This window comes from Ylistrum balloti, unplaced genomic scaffold (genome assembly GCF_031769215.1).
Source record: "Ylistrum balloti isolate Yb309-2 unplaced genomic scaffold, AGI_CSIRO_Ybal_v1 Utg369876, whole genome shotgun sequence".
Taxonomy (NCBI): domain Eukaryota; kingdom Metazoa; phylum Mollusca; class Bivalvia; order Pectinida; family Pectinidae; genus Ylistrum; species Ylistrum balloti.
Genome location: NW_026782016.1, coordinates 1,639,098 through 1,665,663, shown reverse-complemented (window position 1 = coordinate 1,665,663; position 26,566 = coordinate 1,639,098). Strand labels below are relative to the sequence as shown.

At 38.6% G+C, this 26,566-nt stretch overlaps 1 protein-coding gene across 1 annotated transcript; it reads left to right on the top strand.

The window, feature by feature from the left end:
• The first annotated feature begins 1,044 nt into the window (after positions 1-1,044).
• LOC132546166 (putative mediator of RNA polymerase II transcription subunit 26) lies at positions 1,045-25,258 on the top strand. The gene is made up of 2 exons (XM_060209874.1): positions 1,045-1,589; positions 19,106-25,258. Exons 1-2 carry the CDS (start codon positions 1,326-1,328, stop codon positions 21,587-21,589), a joined length of 2,748 nt encoding a protein of 915 aa, XP_060065857.1. The 5' UTR covers positions 1,045-1,325; the 3' UTR covers positions 21,590-25,258.
• The last annotated feature ends 1,308 nt before the right edge of the window (positions 25,259-26,566 follow it).

Here is a 26,566-nt window from a genome sequence, read left to right as displayed (position 1 = left end):
TACACCTTACATACAAACACATGTACAATGCCACGGCTTTTGTTACGACGTGTCAATAGCAATATTAACGATTAAACACTGTTATCGGCGTGTCCGGAGACGTTGATTTTGGTCAGCGATAATGTTACCCTGGTCCTTGCCTATAAGTTCACGTTGGCTTCTCAGTGCGTAAAAATATAATATTAAAATATATGAAAAAAATAATTTGGTAGAAAATATTTTTGTTTAAAATTCCATTATATATTTAATTTATTTAGAAGGTTAAGAGATTGATAATGTCTTTTCTCTCTTTTTTGTAGCGAAAATAAAAAAAAGAATCTGTAACTTATAAATACATCCGTTAAAAAACACTTTGATTCGACAAAGTAAATCTGTGTGTATCAGATACCGTGTAGATAGATATATGTGTGTATGATATGATATACTGGGTCGGAGCTAGACTTGTAACACTGACTGGCCTAAAATGACGCTAGCACGACCACAGCTATATACGTGTGTTGCTGTTTCCTGTCTAGTGGTCCGCTATCCCATGACGTTCGAGCTGGTAACAATAGGCCCTCATTCAATCTCTATTCGAACATTTACAGTAAATTGTCGAGTGCAGTAAAAATCATTGAAGCGAGGCAAGGACTCGGTGTCAGTGTCTTCATCGTGTGTACTCCGACTGTACAGGTAAAGCGACATACCGATATAGTAACACACCGGACAAGCTCTTCTGCGTAGCAATGACAGATACGGTGTAAACACTGTCCGAATCAGTCTCTTAATGTCGGTAAAATCTAACTAAATCTTCTACTAAAGTCAGCGTCAATACACAGTGGTGCAGTTCACCTTTCGCCTCGCATGAGGTGTATTCCGTTTCATACTATGACCCGGCAGACGGTAGTTTATTGCCGACTGCCTTCTTCTACTTCCTGAAACCCCCGTATCGATGAATGGATTGGCCCGAAAATTGGAAAGCGTGCCGTTGTATGCTAGCTGTAGCGATAGGCAGAGTGGCCGACTCTCGGTGGTAGGACGGCCATACCGAAGTGTGTGTACTAGACTTAGCAAATCGAGTGACGCTGTCAGCTGATTATCAAATACTAAACTTGAGGAACAGAGACAATGGTGCAGATATAGTGTGTGGGGTAGTGACAGTCGAGTTGGAGGCACTGTCAATGTGGAGTCCGGGTCAGGTTTGACAGGGTCACTGTTGATGTGGAGCAGTACTATGTGTTTCTGGTTTTACCCTATGTAGTGATCGGCCGGGGGATTCTATAACATATATCTCCACGGGACCAGCATCGTCTCATAAAAACCTCACAGTGCAGGCGGTGGATAGCATGGGGGATTTGTCATCCCCTAAAAGGCGGGAAGTTTTTGATCGTCTGCGAAGGAGATACGAATTTTATCGCCGCCATCAAAACGGGTCATTGAGGAGATTCGAAAACACAATAAACGGTTTGTACGAACAACAACGCCAAGACACTGTTCTATTACATCAACGATGGCTGGAGAGCAGGGCTAAGAAAGTCTCAAAGCAGTCCAAGGCGAGCAAAGATTCCAGCGCCGGACACGGGACTGACCCCCGTAACCTCGTAGTAACGGTAAGCAACCCATTCATAAAAATCATTTTACTGTGTCGCGGGACCCCTGAACGTACCCCTGTGATCGGCTGGCCTGGATATTTTCCCACACTCTATCTAACGCGATGTGATACTGGCTACCTGTCAATGTGCAAGCTTTGTCGTATAGAAATCAACTATTTCACTAGTGTCCATACAGTTTAGATGTTTTGACCTTCCCTAATTAACTGACCATTCAGTTAAGGTGTGTACCTATTGACCTCAACATATACATTATTATATTCTAATCCGCCTGTGTGTATATAGGTCTGTCCTACCCAGTGACATTCATTAGTCGAGTAAATAAGTAAAAATCACACTGTCATAAATTCGACCTTTGTTTACTTTCGGATACGTAGGCGCTACCCAGAACGGTTTTGTTATTGTATATATAGAAAACAGCGTGGGAAGCTGTGTATAGTTCGTCATAAACCCCTTTACACACGCTTATAAATAGGAAGTAATTCGTAACCTACCGTCACACTGTGATGGTACGCAAATGTGTGGGTAGTGGGTACACTCGATATCTAAGATCTTGACATACAAATCGTTCAAAGAAAGCTATGATTCCAGTCATCCTACGATACTTCCGTTGATGTTTTTCTTATAATTAACGAATTTCCGAACAGAGGAAACTTGTATTAAATTTCAGGAAATCCAGAATTAATGACGTGAAACGCATAGTTTGTGTCATTCAGAACGTATGATGTCGTTTAAACGAGGATATTTAACATGTGATTTTAATATGAACATTTCCGATATAACAATAGCTATTATTGATAAAATGGCCCAACAGCATAATTAAATAATACGTGACTTGTGTCATTATTTACTCGTCTGTTGTTTGAATAATCGAGACCCATGTCGTAGCGTTTAGATAATACGTTATTGTATTACCAGAGAATGTGACGTGAAAGTGTAGAGTACATTTTAGTTCTTGTAAACGAAAGATTTCAAAATACCAAGAATTCGCGGATAATTCCTACCTTTAGCTGAGAATTTTCATAAATATTTTCTGAATTTATCGTATAGGAAATCCATCAACCCTTTTTTCATAAAAACCCAGGAATTTTCGCCCAAAATCTATGAAAAATTCCATCCACTTTAACGAAACTCCTTAAGTCTTTGACAGTCGTCCGTGATGACCCTACGTCTCGTCTGTAAACCAAGTTACTTCGTCCAATCGTTAACTTGTAGTCAGGGTCCGAGTTTTACGATACGGGTATCTATAGAAAGCAGTCGGCAGTTATCTTGACCGCGTTCTTTTGTAAGCGAATTTGGAAATTGGATACTTTAGGTTTGAGGCGGGCTATTCCTCCCAAACAGGAGGACAGGTGGTCGTGTGTTGTCTAGTAGCTCTACTAGACCGATATATAACTGAATCTAACCTTGTTTATTTTTATACGTCTAAAGTAAATTGACACCGGTTGGTTCCGGAGTTTATCATATTTTGGTTTTTACTGGTGTCACGTGAATGAAGCTACAGACCAATAATTGTAAATAAATACGATACATTACTCGCTTGTTATATAGTTATTTTACTGTTGTTGAATTACAAATTCGAAAAGACATTTCATAATTGTGTAACTTTATTAATTTGAAAAAATATATATATATACATATGATGTTAGAACATGAAAAAAGTGCTGGGATTTTGAATTTAAGTATAATGCAATTTTACAAATATCCTGATTTTTATGAACTTCACAACCCAGTTTAGTTAGTAATTATCGAGCCGACTGAATCTTGCCCTTAAAACGACAAAGAGTAGAATTAGTATATTTTACACAGCATAAGATTAGATACCTCAGGCCATACGTAACACGGTCAGCGACATGGTAGTGTTTAGTACCGTCAGAACAACCTAACGGTATGTAACGCGAGCGATGACCCATGTCCTAGGTTTGAATAGTAAACTATCGAGGTAATTAATTAATACAGAGTATTTCGGTGTGTTGTGTCCTATGTATGGGTATTTAGGCCTCGTTTACTGAAATGTCTGGTAAATAGGCTTGTTTTGGTCATCATCTTGTACAATTTAGTAGCCTACTTCACATATTTGTAAATACTTGTGAATAGTCTACTAGTAAGCCACTCCTTTGTACGTGATCAGAGCTACATACGTAGTTTGTACTTATATAGAGTCGGTGTAAACAACACCAAATCAACAGTAGGCACCCTGCACATCGCTGGGACGATGTCATAAAATACCTGTATGATTGTAATTAATAAAAACGAGTAATTATCAAATAGGAAGTATTACGATAACGTCACTTTCATGTTGTCTTGAGAAAAAAATATATTAAATGCCGAGAACGTCGGGCCCATCTTTGCGTGAATATATAACTTTTAAGATGTGTATTAAAATTTGTATTAAACTCTTCCCCAAACATGGTCTATGCCAAGTTCACAAAACCAAGTTAACGAACAGCCCTAGCATATCTTAATGATAAGTTTTAATGTGATATTTACGCTAACCAAATTCATATATAATCGTTGTTTGGTTATGCACGTAACTAGATTATAATATTGCACATGGTTCGAGGGTATTCTTTTAGGGAAATAATGTCTAGTGCTATATGTAGTTATAATACGTGATTCAGTGGAATTTTTTTTATAAAGTGAAAGGATTACGATATGTTTTTGTATTTTTTACGCTGACCTTGGGTCAGTTTCATGTCTTAACGTGCCTGATAGGCCAGTCCTCCTGGTAACTTTTACAGCACGACAGAAACAAAAACCCCATGTTAAACCGATTATGCCACATAACTGGACTATCTTTCCAGAATACACGTTCATTTACACTCGTACTTCGCTGTCTGTACTATTGGTCTGTGATAAACGAACATGTCGAATATATTTGAAGGCAAAAAATTGGTCTGTTGGTTTGATTCACCTTAGAATTTGACATTTCTAAATAGGAAATTAAAAGATGTTTTGATGACCACGTGTCCTACTTAGGTTACGACTCGTGTTTTTATTCCACTTAAACACGAATAATGATTCACACTTCACAGTGACAGTTTAGGTTTTGAAGAATATATAATTAATACAAATTGTATGGGCAGCTGTCTTCACCACTTTCACAAGTGTAACCCCGGAGGCCTAGCAAAAAAACTGAAATATGTAATTTTACCCCCCCCCCCCCACCACTTTCTTTTAGTTTATCATAGAATGGTCCACCGTAGTATTGACACATATTAAAAATAGTTGAAAATGAACCTGCTCTCAAGGATTTTTTACCCTTGCACTCAAAATTTTGTTTACGATTTCTGTTATCCTTCTGAGTAAATAAAAATCTTCGAAACTCAAATGTTTTTGGTATATCCTCTGTAGAGGACACGTATATATTGAGGACAAAACCCTCTGTTGTCGGAGATTTATATACTGCATAGCTATCCTTCAATCAATCGTGATGTTTATTTCAAGAATAAAAGAAAAATCAAGAGTAGCTACTCCGCTAAAGAATATTCCGCGACAATTCTTTAAAAAATGTTTAAGATTAAATATTTTTGACCCTAAACTCGGCTACAACAACTGTCGTGAATGTAATATATCAGTTTACAATTTTGTTGACTGACAATTATTGTCATTAAGAGCCAAACAACACGGACAAGATACATGTTTAATTGTGGTTTTCTAGTCTAGTCGGTATTTCCCTGATATAATTAATTGTCTTTCAATTTATCAACCAGTTACGATAGAATCTCCTTCAATGTTTCACGACATTGTTGACGATGATCAGATGCAACGGTTTTGATGAATTCATTATTAATTGTCAACTGATCAGATAATTGTAAAATTTCATGACCTCGTTTTTGTTTTAATTGTTTTAATTCTGATATGAAATAAGTTATATATTACAATGCCATTCAGGATGGCAGTGATGGTAAAGAGTAAGGTCGTTTCTTGAGCATTCGTATTTTCTTTTCATGTTTAATACTAATCCCTGTTCAAGTGTGGAGCGTATAGCCGTTAATGATTTTGGAGCACTTCGAAATGGAGTCGTGCTGTCAATATATACATCGTGTTTATGTAATAATCATTCTCGTAAAAAGTTATTGGTGAAATCTTTATCGTTTATTGTAAAATTTCATTAAAGTACACTGGGAAATTTAAACATTTTGGCACAGTGATGGAATTCGTTGCCAGTCTGACAAATTTGTCAAATATTATAACTTTTTCTTTATTTTTAAGTCCACCAACGTAACTATTGATAAACATTCAAACATGATTACAACAGCATGGTGCAATAAAGAAATAATAGTAAACTAATTACGTTAACTGGTTTGATGGGCAAGAAGATGGAACACATTAATAGAACTTGAAAGTAATATATAGAAAAATACAATGAAGTAACTCTTCTGTGAAATGTCCGTTTTCAATCCGCGTTTGGTCAAAAGCTGTTTACATCGTTCCTCTTCTATGTCTTAATTTCCCTTGAGGAAGGCTGTTGATAGTGTCCCGAGAGCGGTCACTGACGTCTGTATCACATGCGCGGGGCGGTGGCCGAGAGGTGGTGGGACTTCACTCGTCTGGAATGCTTTAAGTACACTCGTTTCCTGCCTCTTTGTAAAGACGCATTATTTACATGAGATTTGATACCGTGTAACATACAATTTACTTCTGACACAAATTGATTGTAGAAGATGATCGCAACAGTTCAAACAACGCGTATAAGCGATATTTTGTCGCCTGCTAAATTCTAGGTACGCAAGAGTGTATTTCTTTCCTTCAAATTGGGGATATTTTTAGTGAACTCGTTTCATTTCAAATATTAACGTTTTTTTAACGATTCTGGTTTGAAGACATTTTGTGTCAGTTTTAAACAGTTTAAATACACCAGTGCAGCTCCCCACCGAGAGATCAGAACCACTTGTGTACTTTTAGATAGATAGCCTGGTTGTCTGCGCTCGCTGTCTTTGTTAAAACCCATTCCTTTCCAAATCGTTCAAATATAATCTGTAGCGCATCAGGTGGTTTTTGCACCAAGACCACAAGGGGTGAAAAACTGAATACATGATAAGTTGCTGTACATATGTACACCGACACTATGCTTTAGAGGGGGAGTGTGGGGGATAGTCATTCCCGGAAGTAAGCATGGACTAAGTGAAGCATATCGCGATCTCCGATAGAAAAGACGCAATAAAAACTGATAACCTGGTTTTGTAAAGTATATATATATATATAGGAAGTAATGTATTCAACATGCACACGTGTAGTGCCAAATACCTACACGTGTATGTAGAATATCGTCGTTCTAACTCGCTGTCACACGACTGAACGACGCACATTCAATTGATTTTTGTAATAAAACTCTTATGTATTTCAGTTTGTGAGATAAGTGATTAAAGCTACTCGTGTAGAAACCATAGTTGTAACATACACTACAAACTTCATGGATAGCTGGTTGTTTAACGAATCGTCAATAATACATGAATTTATGTACAAAATATAATATCTTCCCGCAGGCTTTGAACGTTTTACAAAAACACAAGTAAACAAAAAGGTGTACCTGGATACTAAGTACAAATATATATATTATGTAATTTACAAGGAACTTCTCGAATATAGAATAAGTCTTGCAAATATTTAATTGTATCAGTGTTTGCAAATCCGTACCGTAATTTATTTTCACATACATATATCGCCATATATCTTGGGCGTGTCGTCAAATATATGTATAATGTACTAGATATAATTCCGTCATTTAGTTTCACACGAATGCTGTGTAATTCGATGAAAACTCCCATATATGTTATCGTGTTGTATTCGTCAATGTGTCATTAGTATATCATATTATAATATGAGACTGTATTCTATAATTTACAGGTATTCGGTTCGTTGATTAGAAATGACCGCTGGTCACTTCCGGTATCACCATACTTGTATGAAAAACTTCTCACTAAAATGAAATAACATAACAACATATACCATTAAAACAGAACAAGTTTATTGTTTAAACGTAATTTACCAGAAAAAAGCATTGCTTTCGACCGCAGACGTCGATATGACAGTCAACACTTGATATTCGTTACAAATAGAATGCCTGTGTGATCGTTTTCACTTATTGGACAGAAGCAACTTTTATTTATGACTTTCATGGCTTATACTATTCTAAAAATAACACCAATCCACTCCATGCGTGAAAACGTAAATATTCCTAAAGAAACACTAGACATTTCGCTTCATCAAATCCAGCCGATCGAGAACCGCATCAGTTCTTGAGATACCAATGCGCAATAAACTGCTTTTATCATAACGAAAAGAAAAAAAAAGTGAAATGCTGTATATTAAAAGAATTTTGCATTTTCAGACAGAAAAAAATGTGATGATACTATTTCAAAGATTGTTGTTTATGATAACATGAGGAAATATAACATTCGGCAATTCTAGATTTTGGATTGAAATTTGCTGACATCAGTATTTGGTTAAATGGGAAATTCAATCGCAATTTTTGTCCTAGACGACGAAACTTTCATCTGAATGTTGCACTGTCACCAGATGGTAGTTTACAGTCAACATAAATACAGTTTGTGTGACCGATAATTACTGAACTATGTTGCTGATATTGTATTCCAATCGAAGGTATATTTTTTTGTTTTTTTTCCCTGATGTCTCCGTCGACAGTGCCTCACGTTTGGCCATTAGTGGAGTAATAGCCAGTGTGAGGTTTCTTAACGTCTCCTGACCGAGACCTGTCGTCGTCTTTTAAACGATTTTGCTGTCTACTTGGCGCTTAGCATTATGGTAGTGTGACATCTTTGTCAGTATAATGTGGTCGGTGGAGTGCCCTGATGGTACCGTAAGCTTCGACAGTAAAATTCAGTGTGATAGCACTATAAAGCTTGCTTCAGTTCCGCACAATCACAAGGAGTCTTACACGAACATATCCCAGCTTCCGATAACACGTATACTCAACACATACACTCTCCTGGCATGTATGTTGAGACTGTTCTTTAGTGACCATAGCTGATGATAGGACGTCAAATAATATAAAAACCAAAGCATTTCAAACGTTACCTCAACTTCAACTCGAGTATGCCAGCTATACGTTGTAAATGCGTTGTATGCACATCCTTTCATGCTTCTGCCTGCTGTCACACATACCGCCATATTCCATCATATTGTGTATGTACCGTCACATATCTATTACTTGTGAACCGTCTAACATCTACCGTAATACATCCTACATTGTGATACATCTTGCACGTAACTCTTCTGTGTACATGCTGTATACACACTCGAATCAATATGCGATTTTGTTCGTTTGACAGTTGCAGGTGCATAATTGATGGCGCTTGTTGACGAATTAACCCGTTCATGCTGCAGTGAACCGAAAGTATGAACGAGATTTATATTTGAAAAACGTTCTTTCATGTCAGTTTTTAATTTTCTTTTCTTCTCAAATAGGTTTAGACTTCAAAGAATCGGACATAAATGCCCTCAAATAAATTTTACTCCGCTGAAAGTTGAAGGAGTTAAGTGTGAAGATTTTTTATATGAAAACTAACAAGTTAATGTAAATATGTTTAATATAGCACTTCACATTTAGTCATCACAGTTCCCGTGATTCCATTACACTATCGTAAACATACATTAATAAATAGACTGGTATACATTACTGTGTCTATGACTTGCATATTTCAAACAGTCTTGTTTGCTAACTTTGCCTTCTAGCTTGAATATGTCTCAGTTTTCTTAAGACTACTTAAATGTTTTCACCTGAATTTTCTAATGTAGAATTTTAGGCCCTTTCTTGAGTTTAGACTGTCCGAATTGTTTCTACTTCACATCAACTTTCTTATATCTTATAACTGGGAGTCAAGACCAAGATAAGATAGCCGATATAACTTCAGAATAATTCAAACTATCAGGAACTTTCTTTTTGTCTTGTTTGTGGAACGGACTATGCAAGGCAGATCACTTTCTCACAATTTTTACAACTTTACGTCATGTTTCTTAAATTTCAGCCATTGTTTCTGTCTACTCTGAAAGTAAAGCGCTGTTTCATGATTAAAATTGGTGACAAGTCTTGAGCACTGCTAATTTCATAGCTACCAGGACGCTTTCTATTCTGGATCATGTCGGCTTGGGAGACGGTCCTGTTCCATTGTAAAATGATATGTCCTCTGTTCTATGAAAGTCCTAGCTACGATACCAGCAAGCTTAGTATTATATCTAGGACCACAGGCTAGCCTGATTCAGTAGTCCGCCTACATCTGTAAAAGCTACCTTGTTCTGCGTAGGACGTTGTCATCTTCAATGGTGTAGGTGGGAGACTGTCTAGTAGTTTGTCTATAATGCTGCTCTGCTCTGTTCTGATATGGGACGTTGCCTAGTTCACTGGCCTTTATGTTACGCTGTCTATTTCGTCTAGCTGTAGTGATCGGACATAGTCTTGTTTGATGCAGATATATGACAATATCTATAGTTCGCTGGAATAGCCCAATGGTAACTATAGGACGTTGGCATAGCCCAATGGTAGTTATATGACGCTGGCATAGCCCAATGGTAGTTATAGCACGCTGATTATAGCCCAATGGTAGTTATAGCACGCTGATTATAGCCCAATGGTAGTAACAAGACGCCGGCATAGCCCAATGGTAGTTATAGAACGCTGATTATAGCCCAATGGTAGTTATAGCACGCTGATTATAGCCCAATGGTAGTAACAAGACGCCGGCATAGCCCATTGGTAGTTATAGAACGCTGATTATAGCCCAATGGTAGTTACAGGACGCTGATTATAGCCCAATGGTAGTAACAAGACGCCGGCATAGCCCAATGGTAGTTATAGGACGCAGATTATAGCCCAATGGTAGTAACAGGGCGCGGATTCTAGCCCAATGGTAGTAACAAGACGCCGGAATAGCCCAATGTTAGTTTTAGGACTGTTATATGGCACTCTCTATTGTCCACTGCCTAGTTCAACGGTACAGCAGTTAAAAGGACGCCGTCTAGCTAGTTTTCTTGTCCTGAAGTAGTTTAATGACACGCAGTCTAATCCAATGTTAGTTATAAGACCAATAGTAGTTTCAGGCCGTAGTTAAAAGACGACGTCTTACTTTGATAGGCTGCTTGTTATTTATGATAGAAGCCAATGGCTGGTCTACTATTTTGACAAACACTAGTATGATGAAAAACTTGAGGCCTGCCTACAAGGCATCACCTAGGTCAACTTTTATTAATAGAAAACCAGTGCATATCTGTCCGATCTTCCAGATCTGATAGTTTTGTCTCCCCAAGACGAAACTGGGAAAATTGATCGCAATGATGCCCCACACAACCATTGATCGACGACAAACAGACAACTACACACACAGTTTATCGATACAGAACATGCAGTATCACACGAGTGCCGGGTATCCTCGGACACATGGACCACACTATGTACCGGGTATCCACGGACACATGTACCACACTATGTACCAGGTATCCTCGGACACATGTACCACACTATGTACCGGGTATCCTCGGACATGTACCACACTATGTACCGGGTATCCTTGGACACATGTACCACACTAAGTACCGGGTATCCTCGGGCATGTAACATACAATGTACCGGGTATCCTCGGACATGTACCACACTATGTACCGGGTATCCTCGGACACATGTACCACACTATGTACCGGGTATCCCGGGACACATGTACCACACATTGTACCGGGTATCCTCGGACACATGTACCACACTATGTACCGGGTATTCTAGGACATGTACCACACTATGTACCGGGTATCCTCGGACATGTACCACACATTGTACCGGATATCATCGAACACATGTATCACACTATGTACCGGGTGTCCCCGGACATGTACCACACTATGTACCGGGTATCCCCAGACACATGTACCACACTATGTACCCGGTATCCTAGGACATGTACCACACTATGTACCGGGTGTTCCCGGACATGTACCACACTATGTACCGGGTGTCCCCGGACATGTACCACACTATGTACCGGATATCCCCAGACACATGTACCACACTATGTACCGGGTATCCCCAGACACGTACCACACTATGTACCCGGTATCCTAGGACATGTACCACACTATGTACCGGGTATCCACGGACACATGTACCACACTATGTACCAGGTATCCTCGGACACATGTACCACACTATGTACCGGGTATCCTCGGACATGTACCACACTAAGTACCGGGTATCCTCGGGCATGTAACATACAATGTACCGGGTATCCTCGGACATGTACCACACTATGTACCGGGTATCCTCGGACACATGTACCACACTATGTACCGGGTATCCCGGGACACATGTATCACACATTGTACCGGGTATCCTCGGACACATGTTCCACACTATGTACCGGGTATTCTAGGACATGTACCACACTATGTACCGGGTATCCTCGGACATGTACCACACATTGTACCGGATATCATCGAACACATGTATCACACTATGTACCGGGTATCCTTGGACATGGACCACACTATGTACCGGGTATCATTGGACACATGTACCACACTATGTACCGGGTATCCTCGGACACATGTACCACACTATGTACCGGGTGTCCCTGGACATGTACCACACTATGTACCGGGTATCCCCAGACACATGTACCACACTATGTACCCGGTATCCTAGGACATGTACCACACTATGCACCGGGTGTCCCCGGACATGTACCACACTATGTACCGGGTATCCTCAGACACATGTACCACACTATGTACCGGGTATCCTCGGACATGTACCACACTTATGTACCGGGTATCATCGGACACATGTATCACACAAGTTACTTTGTATCCCCGGACACATGTACTACTGTATAACTGTCCAAATAAAAAGGCGATTGGACAGTAAATCCCAACAGGTTTGAGAACACGAACCTCCAAGGTACACTTAACCCTTGTGATTCATCATACCGGCCACCGATCTACCGCACACTACCGTGACAACCTGTGTATACCAACCAATGGTGCGCCACGTGCTGTACCATGACACCCTGTGTATACCGGCCACAGGAAAATACTGACACCCTGTGTATACCGGCCACAGGAAAATACCGGGTACATTGATCTTTCTTGCATACACGAGAATAAATGGCAATATGACCACACACTAGTAGTAATTCAATCACTCTTTTCTTCAACACACAGAAGTATTGATATTACTGTCAACAGAGGTTCCGATAAACGTTTGACGTTGGTAGTCCTATAGTATTGATACCAAACACACTCCCTTCCTGCGATTGATCTGAAGTTAAAACAGTACCGTACATTACCAATGATCAATAACCAACTCTCGCGTCGGACGTTGTGATCAAGGTAGTCCGAGATCTGTTGTAATCAACCCATATGCATCCAAGTCTGTTATTTGAATATGCTAATCAATTCACATATATCGCATATGCAGTTTACTTTTAACCTTTCTATTAGGAAATTCGGTTAATGGACTCTGTGCAGATCAGGAAACGATATTACCAGTTAGTCCCTGTGATCACACAAACGTAAATGTGTTACAAGCGATGACCTACACTATATCTATATGAAATAAATGTAGTTTTAGGACATAATGGTTCAGTGTCACACCCCAAACTGGTCACTTGTTAAGAACTTGTCTCACTGCCTGCAACATTTATCCAACTTTAAAGCATACAATATTTCGTGACACTAAACCTGTCGTTTCCTGAAGACCTCGTTCGTCAACTTGTTACATCTGAGACTTTCTATTGTCAGGCTCATCATATTCGTATTTACATACCTGTACATGGTTAATCTAAATTAACATTCATTGGTAAATAATTCGCTCATTAAGACGGCCCTAACATACACCACAAAACTTTAAGTGATCCGACGACAGCAAATTTGAATTCTCATGAATTATTTTGCACGATATTTCATAATGAGGCCTTCCTAGACCTGTACTTGGAAATTTCTATAACAAGGTGTCGAATGAAGTGAGATTTCTCTTAGCCTGATATTGCGATGAAGAGTTAATGCGAAGTTAAAACGCCCCCGTTACCGACACGTTCCTCAAAAGGTAAATGAAAAACATTAAATATTCGTATTTTGCCTAGATTAAGATACTGTATTTTATAGGTAGAAGTGAATAACAATGTAACTTCAGTATTCTCCATTAAAGCTTGCGTGTCGAGGAAGTCCGGGTAAAACCCGACGAATTGAAAATTTCTAGAAATTATGCATATCAAGGGGACCATTGCTTGTTGGGTTTATTCAAGTGAACAACCAGGGTCATCTTGTGGCGAGGTTTCCTTGTAGTAGTCGGTGACTTTTTCATTGAATGAAGACTGAGCTATCAGGATCTCTTCAAATGGACCTATTGTTGTAGATAAGAAATTTTTGAGGGGGTGGTCTTGCCCATTAGATAGTTGGATGGCACAGTTTTAACGCTCTTGCCTTTCACCTAGCCGTCCGGTGTTCGATTCCCCTAACGAAACAGATGGAGGGTCTCGCGCTCGACCCGTGAGTTTAACCCGGCTACTCGACTTTCGCTTACACCCGGACTAATAATAAATGATAGTTAATATATGTAGAAGAATCATACAAACGGATTATACATTGGTCAAAGTCATACAGGTCAAAGTCTACTTCGGTCGGTGACTAGTCCACAAGGACAATACAAAATTATGTGTAAATGATTGACTGATTAAACCGTCACCATTTGGTGAAGGTTACTGAGGGGCATATGAAGTACATACACGTCATCCGCATACGCACTGTCGCATCCTAATGCATTGTCACACCTGTGATGAATTTTGATGGGATTTTTATACACAGAAGTCAGAGAAGTGTTCGTTTTTTATTGTTTAAACAACCAATATTAATTATCATTGTCACATTTCCCAACAAATCGTCAACAAACTTGGTCACGCCACACAAATATCGGGTAAAAAATGCCAGAGTTACTCGATGTCATCTTTTTATCATTTCATATCTTAGATATTATTTTTAGAATTGGGATTATTTTGTCTAAAGTACTACATTATATATGTGAATGCTTTCCTTTAGAGTAACTTGTCCAATTTATAGTCTCCATTTCATTCCAACACTAGACAGTATTGAACTGCTGAGGTAAACTGTGAATTGATTGTGGGCTGCGAGGCTTGTATCACCACCACTGTAGATCTGGTCTGGTAGTCTGGATCAAGGAGGGGGTCATGGACGACGAATTTGAGACTAGTCTAGCATTGGATAAAAATTAAAGAAATGCCTCGGGTAACTCGGACTGTTACTGTTAAGGGTTAGTCACTATTTCCGAGACTGAAGTATAATCGCAGCGAAAATCAAGATGCATTGAAAGTGAAATTCAAGGATAAATTCATTGTACATCCTTAATGCTTCAAGATTTTTTTTAGTAAACTCACGCACATATGAATAGTAGTGAAAACGATACTCTCGATAGTTCAGACAAACTTTGTTACCTTAGACCTAACTACATGCACCTAATTACTTCTATAACAAGGCGAATGTTCACAACCACCGTTTAAGGTGTTCTTTCTTCCTGTTCTGAAAATTCGACCCCATTCTTATCAGTTTATGAAAACAAAAACAAAAAAGTGTGTGTGAATGTTTTATTGTTATGAATAAGGTGAAATACTTAGATATTTGTCTTTGAATATGCTAAATTTTCTCTTGTATGCTACTTAAACATGTTCTCTCCAGGCTGATAGAAAGTACACGTAGAAGCAGGTAGCATGATCGAGGTGTCGACAGCGTTAAAACATATCGACACCATAGTCAGATGTTCTGGAAAGATAATATCACAACTTTAATTTTATTCGGACTGGGCCGCTTCAGACTCTATCGATGGTAATCTGTCCATACTTAATTACCTCATCACTAAGATTTGTAAACAAATATTTCTCCATCTATGCTGTAAATTGTTTATTTCAATTTTTGAAATGTTGGGCAATGTTTAATGTCGTACAATATGCGTTACTTTCCGCACTGCTCGTGTTCGCGCAGCATGCATTTGTTGAATAAACATGTCTGTGTATATTCGGACCATCTGCGAGAGTCTGGCCACGGAGCAGCTGCTGGCTGAGAGGGTGTTGACTGAGATTATCGGACCTGGCCCTCGCTGTGGTACACATTTATACCGATCCACTTGAAATATGTAAAATTGTAAACAGACGTAAAGATTAAGATAACACACACAAGATATATCATTAGAGGATGCACATCTCTCTCATTGTACGAGGTGTCTCGTGTTATGAAATTACCGTGTTTACTCGACCACAATTCAAATATTTACTAGAAATACAGATTTATTTAAATATATTTTACATTAAGATTGTTAGCGTTTAAACAAGTGATACAAACGTGTTGTTGTTTTTCTTGTAAATAATAGCTAAGACTGGTATATCACAAACGTACATAATACTTTCATACACACGAATAGTCACGCCATACAGAAATTATGCACATTGCTCACACTTTATATTCAATTAATGAATACAGTCATCATGCAGACATCGACAATCACATCATACACGCATGCACGGTCATATAAGCAAAAAGATTCCTTGTTTTTATGTGGTATTATTACCAAGTATTAATATTCTTTGACCTTGTCATTGAAAATGTGCATCAACTCATGATGCACTGACAGCAAACACGTTATTGACATTAAAATTGATTATTTTATCATTGGAGAGCGAGTTAAATAAAAATCAGTATTCGAAATGTCTTACTGCTTTACTTGTAAATGCGTGCAAACTACCTAAGTAGTGCAAGCCTGAAGATCGTTTCTTTAGGTTCATAAACGAACATTCCCCATAGCTGTAAGAACATGTCTTTAGGTTCATAAACGAACATTTCCCATAGCTGTAAGAACATGTCTTTTGGTTCATAAACAAACATTCCCCATAGTTAGAAGAACATGTCTTTAGGTTCATAAACGAACATTCCCCATAGTTAGAAGAACATGTCTTTAGGTTCATAAACGAACATTCCCCATAGTTAGAAGAACATGTCTTTAGGTTCATAAACAAACATTCCCCATAGTTAGAAGAACATGTCTTTGGTTCATAAACAAACATTCCCCATAGATAGAAGAACATGTCTTTAGGTTCATAAACGAACATTCCCCATAGTTAGAAGAACATGTCTTTAGGTTCATAAACGAACATTCCCCATAGCTGTAAGAACATGTCTTTTGGTTCATAAATAAACGTTCCCCATAGTTAGAAGAACATGTCTTTTGGTTCATAAATAAACATTCCCCATAGCTGTAAGAACATGTCTTTTGGTTCATAAATAAACGTTCCCCATAGTTAGAAGAACATGTCTTTTGGTTCATAAATAAACATTCCCCATAGTTAGAAGAACATGTCTTTAGGTTCATAAACGAACATTTCCCATAGCTGTAAGAACATGTCTTTTGGTTCATAAACAAACATTCCCCATAGCTGTAAGAACATGTCTTTAGGTTCATAAATGAACATTCCCCATAGTTTGAAGAACATGTCTTTAGGTTCATAAACGAACATTTCCCATAGCTGTAAGAACATGTCTTTAGGTTCATAAACGAACATTTCCCATAGTTAGAAGAACATGTCTTTAGGTTCATAAACGAACATTCCCCATAGTTTGAAGAACATGTCTTTAGGTTCATAAACGAACATTCCCCATAGTTAGAAGAACATGTCTTTAGGTTCATAAACGAACATTCCCCATAGTTAGAAGAACATGTCTTTAGGTTCATAAACGAACATTTCCCATAGCTGTAAGAACATGTCTTTAGGTTCATAAACGAACATTTCCCATAGTTAGAAGAACATGTCTTTAGGTTCATAAACGAACATTCCCCATAGTTAGAAGAACATGTCTTTAGGTTCATAAACAAACATTCCCCATAGCTGTAAGAACATGTCTTTTGGTTCATAAATAAACGTTCCCCATAGTTAGAAGAACATGTCTTTTGGTTCATAAATAAACATTCCCCATAGTTAGAAGAACATGTCTTTAGGTTCATAAACGAACATTCCCCATAGTTAGAAGAACATGTCTTTAGGTTCATAAACGAACATTCCCCATAGTTAGAAGAACATGTCTTTAGGTTCATAAACGAACATTTCCCATAGCTGTAAGAGCATGTCTTTAGGTTCATAAACGAACATTTCCCATAGCTGTAAGAACATGTCTTTAGGTTCATAAACGAACATTCCCCATAGTTAGAAGAACATGTCTTTAGGTTCATAAACGAACATTTCCCATAGTTAGAAGAACATGTCTTTAGGTTCATAAACGAACATTTCCCATAGTTAGAAGAACATGTCTTTAGGTTCATAAACGAACATTCCCCATAGTTAGAAGAACATGTCTTTAGGTTCATAAACGAACATTTCCCATAGTTAGAAGAACATGTCTTTAGGTTCATGAATGAACATTTCCCATAGCTGTAAGAACATGTCTTTAGGTTCATAAACGAACATTCCCCATAGTTTGAAGAACATGTCTTTATGTTAATAAACGAACACTCCTCATAGCTTTAACAACATGTCTTTTGGTTCATAAACAAACATTCCCCATAGCTGTAAGAACATGTCTTTATGTTAATAAACGAACATTTCCCATGGTTTGAAGACCACGTCTTTAGGTTTATAAATGAACATTTCCCATAGCTGGAAGAACATGTCTTCAGGTTCATAAACGAACATTTCCCATGGTTTGAAGAACATGTCTTTTGGTACATAAACAAACATTCCCCATAGCTGTAAGAACATGTCTTTAGGTTCATAAACGAACATTCCCCATAGTTTGAAGAACATGTCTTTAGGTTCATAAACGAACATTTCCCATAGCTGGAAGAACATGTCTTTAGGTTCATAAACGAACATTTCTCATGGTTTGAAGAACACGTCTTTAGGTTTATAAATGAACATTCCCCATAGTTTGAAGAACATGTCTTTAGGTTCATAAACAAACATTCCCCATAGTTTGAAGAACATGTCTTTATGTTAATAAACGAACACTCCTCATAGCTTTAACAACATGTCTTTTGGTTCATAAACAAACATTCCCCATAGCTGTAAGAACATGTCTTTATGTTAATAAACGAACATTTCCCATGGTTTGAAGAACACGTCTTTAGGTTTATAAATGAACATTCCCCATAGTTTGAAGAACATGTCTTTAGGTTCATAAACGAACATTTCCCATAGCTGTAAGAGCATGTCTTTAGGTTCATAAACAAACATTCCCCATAGCTGTAAGAACATGTCTTTAGGTTCATAAATGAACATTCCCCATAGTTTGAAGAACATGTCTTTAGGTTCATAAACGAACATTTCCCATAGCTGGAAGAACATGTCTTTAGGTTCATAAACGAACATTTCCCATGGTTTGAAGAACACGTCTTTAGGTTTATAAATGAACATTCCTCATAGTTTGAAGAACATGTCTTTAGGTTCATAAACGAACATTCCCCATAATGTAGAATGATGTGTGCTAATAATCCATTTCTTCTTTTTTTCTTGCAGCAACGTCTGAAAAAGAAGATCGATAGCAGCCAGACGGAAAACCCTCCAGTGGACACCAGCGCATTTGACTTCGACGACAGTGACACAACTACAACAAAGAAGACCGTGAACGCAGGATCACAGGGCCTTGACGTTTCTGTGCATATCGTCCAACAGATTAGTGGCAATTCCCACCCAGACCAAAAAATCCAAACAAATGTGAACGTTAGCACCACAGTCAAAACACACTATTCTGGGGCACCTCCCGAACAGGGAAGTGCGCAGTCCTCAGCAAACGTCGAAACTAGCACGAGCTTTGAGTGTAAACAGGAGCAAGGCGCTGACGATATTCCATGTGGTGGTTCTAATCAGTCTGACTCCAGTCATAATTCGTCGGATATTCTTAACCAAGCCGAGTTAGATGATATTCTAAACACAATCGATAACGGTGATAGTGAGATTAGTGACGAATTGATTGAGGAATTGAAAAAGTTTGATCAAATTTATACTAAAGTGTTACAAGAAGACAGTAATGATAGCCAGGACAAAATGTTTAACATGACTAGCACTTCTCCGGTGCTTCAAAAAGGCCCTGGACCATATCCTGACGCGACTCCTACTGGGTATGACTCTAATCAAAACTTGAATCCAGTAAGAACTCCCCCAATGCCACAGAACTTCCGGTCACATTTAAGTGAGACCGGGCCGGCTGCCGAGACCCTCAAACAAATGGCAGCCCAGCACCAAAGTCTTCAACAAGACGTGTACGGCATGAAGACGATGGAAGACACCTTTTCTCAGACAAACACCAATTACCGCCAAAATGGTTACCCACCGAACATGAATCAACAACAGCATTTTCTTTCATCGCAGCAGGCCGGTTATCTAGGCCAACAACATGGTATTAACAGTATGCGCGGACCGGTGCCGTACGGTCAGGGCAAGGCTGATATGAGTTTGACGTATGGTGGGACGAAACCCCTTTCTCATTACTCAACACCACAAGGCTCCTCTCAGCCAGCGACACCTTCATCATTACAACAACTTCAAAACCAGGTACAAGCACATTTCGACCAGGGAACACAAATGGAAATTACACAAACACAACACATGCAGGTTTCTGACGGTCCTCACCGCATGCAAATGTCGCAGACACAACAATTACAGATGCGACCGCCGCATCAGATAGCGATGTCGCAACACCAGTCATTTTCTATGCCAGGTGGCAACATGACTCCAAACCAGTCACAATACATGAACGAACAAATGAATATGGAGATGGTTGAAAAAATGAGAAAACAACAGCAACAACACACCGCTCCGTCTCAGCATCCAAATCAACAACAACAGCAACAGTCGCATCCTTCACAACCTACCCATCCTCAACAACAGCAGCAGCAACATGCTCAACAACAACGCTCACAGCAACAGCACACACAACAACAGCAAACAATGATTGACCGACAAGCAGCACAAATGCAGCAGTACATGGGCCGGCCACCGCCGGAGTACAAGATGCAACCGTCAAGTCAGGGGGCGCCCGAGGGCTATACACCAAACGGTGTAGGGTCAAATCCGCTACAAACAATGCAAAATATGGTGAACCAAACTAATACCATGCAAACGGCAGGGTATGGACAAATCAAAAGTGAAAGTGGTTCTGTTCAAATGCATAATGGAATGATGCAAAGTGCACAAATGTCAACATTACAGAGAATGAACTCTGCTGGTCCGGCGGTAGGAATGCCAGGCCCTGTTAGTGCGAGTCCGGTGCCGGGCGCGTCTGCGCCGTACGCTGGTCAGCCGTCTATTCAGCGTCAACAGTCGTACCCAGGAACGCAGAATAGTGCTCAAGAGCCGCGACAACCGCGACCAGGGGGAACGACGTATACCAGTGCAATAATGCGTAACCAGAGACCGCCTAACGTGAACGTAGGTCCTGATGGCCTCAACATATCTCAGCCTCGCACTCAGCACGAATGGCCACGACAAATGGTACCCGGCCCGCAGGGACCTCGGTATGCAGGACCGCCCCACCAGGGCGGACCGGGTGCAATGAGTCGACCTCAGATGTCAGCCGCAAGTATGATGCAATACGGCTCTTATACAAATCAATGTGGTACAATGAACTCAGTCGCCGGTATTCAAATGCAAAGGCAAACTCGACCGATGCAAATGAGTGCAATGCAGTCTCAACAGGCTGCAATGATGCAAGGTAGTACACAGCAGATGATGATGCAACAACAGAATATGCAAATTTCTCAAAGGATGAACATTCGAGGGCCTATTCCTGGCGCTTCCGGTACAATGGCGCCATCTATGGACGCTAATCCTGCTGGTTATAACGCGACACCAGGGGGCACGCACGGACATCAGGAGGATTTTATAAATTTATTAGATAGTGCACAGACTGGTAACTCTGACTTTATCGATGGAATAACGGTACAGAGTTCAGATGGGAATAATGACGCCAATTGGCTGGACGAAATTCTCGGCGCAAAGTGAACGTTTATTTGAGTTTGTGCTGCTAGAGTATAATTTACGTAATTTGAGATATGTTAAATCAGGGCCACGTGTGATGTTTTGTTGTCATCGAATACACGTTTCCCCGGGTGTTCAAGGGAACCTCGCACAAAAAGGATTACAGTGCGTCGTTAGCTTATGCTGAATGTGTATTCGATTGATTACATGCGACAGCTAACTACCTCGTCGGGAGATGTTTGGACATTTATGTGGAACAAGTCATTTCAAGGTCATAGTGTATTTTTTAGTGTGACTTGGGCGTCACAGTAAAAACATCTTGGATGGAGCATATTCCTTATCCTTATTCGATATGAAAGCTGTGTTGTACTGTACAGTTAACTGATGTCGAGATCTCGGAAATATTTTTAATAACGATTGTACATCATTTGTTCAATGTCTTGTTCCTTCCCGATCACTCTCATGTTGTACATACATTTTTATAAGACTTTTTCCCCGTGCGTCATAGGTCTGTAGCCCCATGTGTACATAGTGTTACGACGGATGAAGACGTTTGTTCTATTATAGTATTCATTTCCGAACACGTGGCTCGAGAGCTCCACACTCTGAGTCATGGCTGTGATTATGTTAATTTACTTTTTCATGACATGGTATTTTCAGGTACATTTAACTCTTTATACCAGTATCAATTTCACTCTCGGTCGTTAAACCTCTTCGTTTACTCTCTTGCTCAACCTTTCGTTCTATATAATCTTTCCTTCTAAAACTTAACGCTCATTTGACAGCTTTGTTTTTCGCTTCGAAATGTATCTTTTTTCCTTCAAACCTCCAAACCATGCCGTTATCAATGCCATGCTGTGAACTAAATATAGATTACTTTCTTTTTCCGTCACTTTTCAAGCTCAACTTCAGTTATGTGTGTGCGTGTTTTATTTGATTGGTTATGTTTGAAAAACATATCGTGGAATGTTGCCCTAATAGTAAGGCAGCTTGAACTAAATTCTGTTCAGTGGTCGAGCAAAGTTGATATGATTTGACAATCCTTAAATATTTTACCGGCTGTGATTGAAGCTAACCATGCGTTTGGGTCCCTGACGTGGCCGCCCGGAGACAGGCCATCCTTATTTATGTATCAAGGGGCTGTGACGGTGATCGTACCACTATGATCGTCAAACCTTCACGCCTGGCTGGGCACGTCGGGGGTCTTCCGTGACAACAGTGAATTATTACTCAGCTTCGAGGTGTTCTTCGATGTAGAGACATACAAACAACGGAGCCTCTCGCCGCGTCAAGTGATTTCCGACTACAGGCGTGGTGACGTTTCATCTCCAGACAGTTTAAAAATGTAGTTCTTTTATTTTTTTATGTTTCAGTCTTATTCTCGTATTTCGTTTGATTATATATATTTCATACGGTCACTGAGTACAGAAGCGTGTCTATGTAAAAGGTTAAACGTCTTCCCTGTAACGGTCATGTGTGTAATGTAAACATTACACAAGTAATCATGACAATCGACCAATGATACTTCAATCATCGCATCGGCTCAGGAAGCGGTTTAGAATTGAACCGGAAGTGGCTATGAATTAACCGGAAATAGCCACGTTGACAACGAGAAAACAAAAATGCGTTGGCGGTATATTGAACACATAGGCACACGAGAGAAAGACACGTGTTTTGATCAGTTTACTCTTGTTTAGGTCCTGTTGAGTCCGTGATGCGAGGTAGGAAGGAATGGTGGCTTTTGTTTCGCCTAGTCTTCCGCAAAGTACTAAATTGTTTACTTGCTATACTTGCTGCTTGTAACAAGGCATTAACTAATCTAACTTAAAGACATTAATCGGCACAAGTCATGTCACCCTTTGCTCTCGAATTAGCAAGCACGATTTTTGTTAGATTGATATTGATGAGTCTAGCGTGGCGTCAATAGAAAAAAAAACTTATAACTTCCACTGTTAAAACGAGCACAATCAAAGTCTAGCCATAATCCGCTGATTTCATGGGTTAACGTTAATCAAATGATATTGTCACATATTTCGTCATTTTTGTATATTTTTATGAGTGATTGATTTTAGATATTCAAGTGAAGAATTCATACCGCGATCTTGATTTTACCAGACATTTTAGTAAAGTTAAACAATTTATTTGATATTCTGATATTTTCCTACCGACGTGATGAGAGCTGTAAAGGTATGAAGAGCGTGCGTGAGGGTGAAGTGGGAGTGTGCTGGAGTCGAATGTTCTCATTTAACATGTCTTATGTAAACTCTTTCACAAAAAATATTTGAATAGATTACTGTTTTTTAAATCATAATTTTTAGATATGTTGCATTGTATTTGATAAATTCTGTTTGAAAACAAGAATCTCATCGGCGAATGAAATTTTTACCCTATAAAATCTGCCGCGTGACTCCCATGACAAGTGACCACACAAACATCGCTTACTACGGGGCTGACAGTATTAACAGTATTTTAATATATACCTAATTATATTTTATTTGAAGTTTGTATATTTGTTGATTTTTTTCGTTTCACACAAATACTGTAATACTGTATATATACTTAGTGTGTCAGTGTATCAGATGCCATTCTAAGTAAATTTTCTTAACAACCTTACAATGATGAAGGTCGCAAAGGTTTTAAATATATGCAATTTTAGTGATTAATTGTTCTCAGGTAAATATGGATTACCTGTATGGACACGTGCTTCTTTCATCTGTCGCTCATCTTTATTCAATATTGCATTATTATTTTAAAATTAAATTTTGAAACAAGTATTTGGTTGCTACGGGATAATTCATTATAGAAAGATACTGTCATAGTTAATGAATTTACTGTCAAGGAGGTAAATTACATTTTCAGCCGCTTTAAAAGTCTCAACCGTTTTTTAAGGATTTCAAACGAAACGGTTTCTTATGTTAAAGATTTTGATTTATTTCGCTGTTAATCTGTTCATCATTCATTACATTTCCTCGTATTCCTCTGTCCATGTTTTACATGTGTCAGATAGCGTGGGACCAAATATTATCAAGATTCATAGAAATCATTTTCATACCGACTCTCGATCCATTGTTATAAGTATTGTATTGTCCTCACCTCAACTCCCGCTGTCTCTTCCTCGTAGATATTGTATCGGAGATAAATACGAAAAAGCTTTTGAAGATATCAAATGAATGATGAGAGCGTTTGCAATTAAATGTCGCCATCTTTCAAATTGAAATTGTACCATAAAAATGATAAGAATCGACCCTGTTGAACAGATTGTGATATGACTGGTTTTCTCGATACTTTGTAATTTTAATTGGCATAACTTTATTGGAAATTAATTACTCTTATAATAGAAAGTGTCCGAAATAGTGAGGGACCACATTGTGATATGTATATAAAGGCGACTTTCATCGCAAAACACGGGAGATAACTCTGAAGAGGGGAGCTAACTCTCCATCAGTCGTTCAATGTTCGACAAGGAGATGGACAGTCTCCGAGCAATTTCAACCCTAGGTATTGAAACATCACCATTAAGACATTAAGATATATAATGAATGTTGTTATACTTGCTATCATTTTCACTAAATTCAACTACTTAATTTAAAGTTTGTTATCATTTCATTTTATATTTTTGCCAAAAATAACTGAACAAGAAAAACTTTCTGTTGTTAACTATTGTGTATTATAATACTGATGTTGCTATTAAAATTTGATGAGAAAAGTTTCTATTAAAAATGAATTGAAGTTAATTTTCCTGTGTTATTGCTTTTGTCTGTACGTCTCTACCAACCTTTATTTCACCTGACGATCTTTCAGTTATATCAATCTGAATTGATACAAAAGACTATAAGACGACCTGAAATGAAAAAAAAACTGTTCCCAAACCATGTGTTATGGAAGACTTACCGTTTCACACACAACGCTCTCGGGGATATTGTTGTTTTGATAAGCATCAACATATAAAGATCTTGGATTGTACGGGACAATACTTTGTATTTCACTTAGAAGAAAAAAAACAGGTTTAATTCTTTCCAATATACACCAGCTTCGTGAAAGTTATCGTAAACAAGGATCCCACTAATGATAGGTCTCGCTTCCTACCACTTCCATCAAATTACCCAGCATTCTGAAGTTTTGAAGTCGTTTAAATTTGATTCTCTCGTAGTTTAACGTCAGTTTGTAACCAATTAATTATAAACAACTTTCTTGTAATATTTTGACACTGATACATCCAGAATGTAACATGATTTTTATGATTTTTCATAATTCTTCAAAATTCAACGGAAGAAAACATTTTGACAAAAATACGAGGAAAACGTGTATGGAATATAAAAGTATTTTTATTTCTAATTGAACAGGACAAAGCATGAAAATTTTACAGCAAATTCTCAAAAAATGAGAACTAATCGGAGAAACAAATAAAATGTTGGATAGGAAATATCACTCCTGTAATGTGTGGGTTGTAATTGCCTATAAAATACCTAGCTAAATGCAAAATTCACAACATTCCTACTTGTTAGATACCTGAACCATAATGTCTGGAAATTAATTGTTCTGCAAAAGTGGCTTGATTTGTTTATCCACTCTGTGACAATATAACATTTCAAGTTTGCTGAAAATTAGGATTTTTGTCGCAGGCGACCAAATAGTATCTACACGGATGGAGCTCTGATCCATTCACATCAGTCGTTTGTTTATGCTTCATAAAAGATAGTTGGTGAACGGAAAAGAGAAAATATGAAGAACAAGAGTAAAGGTCGAAACAGCATTTATTTACTGTTGTCATAGTTACGAAACAATTGTTATAACATTGTAATTGTTATGAAACGCGTGTTCTACCAGCGTTACCATTGTCGTTATAACACTTGTTCAAGTTGAACAATGTTGCGATTATGAAATCTGGTGCAATGGTTCCCTACTTATTGGAACGATTTAAACGTGATTATTGGTAAAATAAGCAACATTTATACCAATGGTGGGGGTCGGGTGGGGGGGGGAGGGGCAACTGCCCCCTGC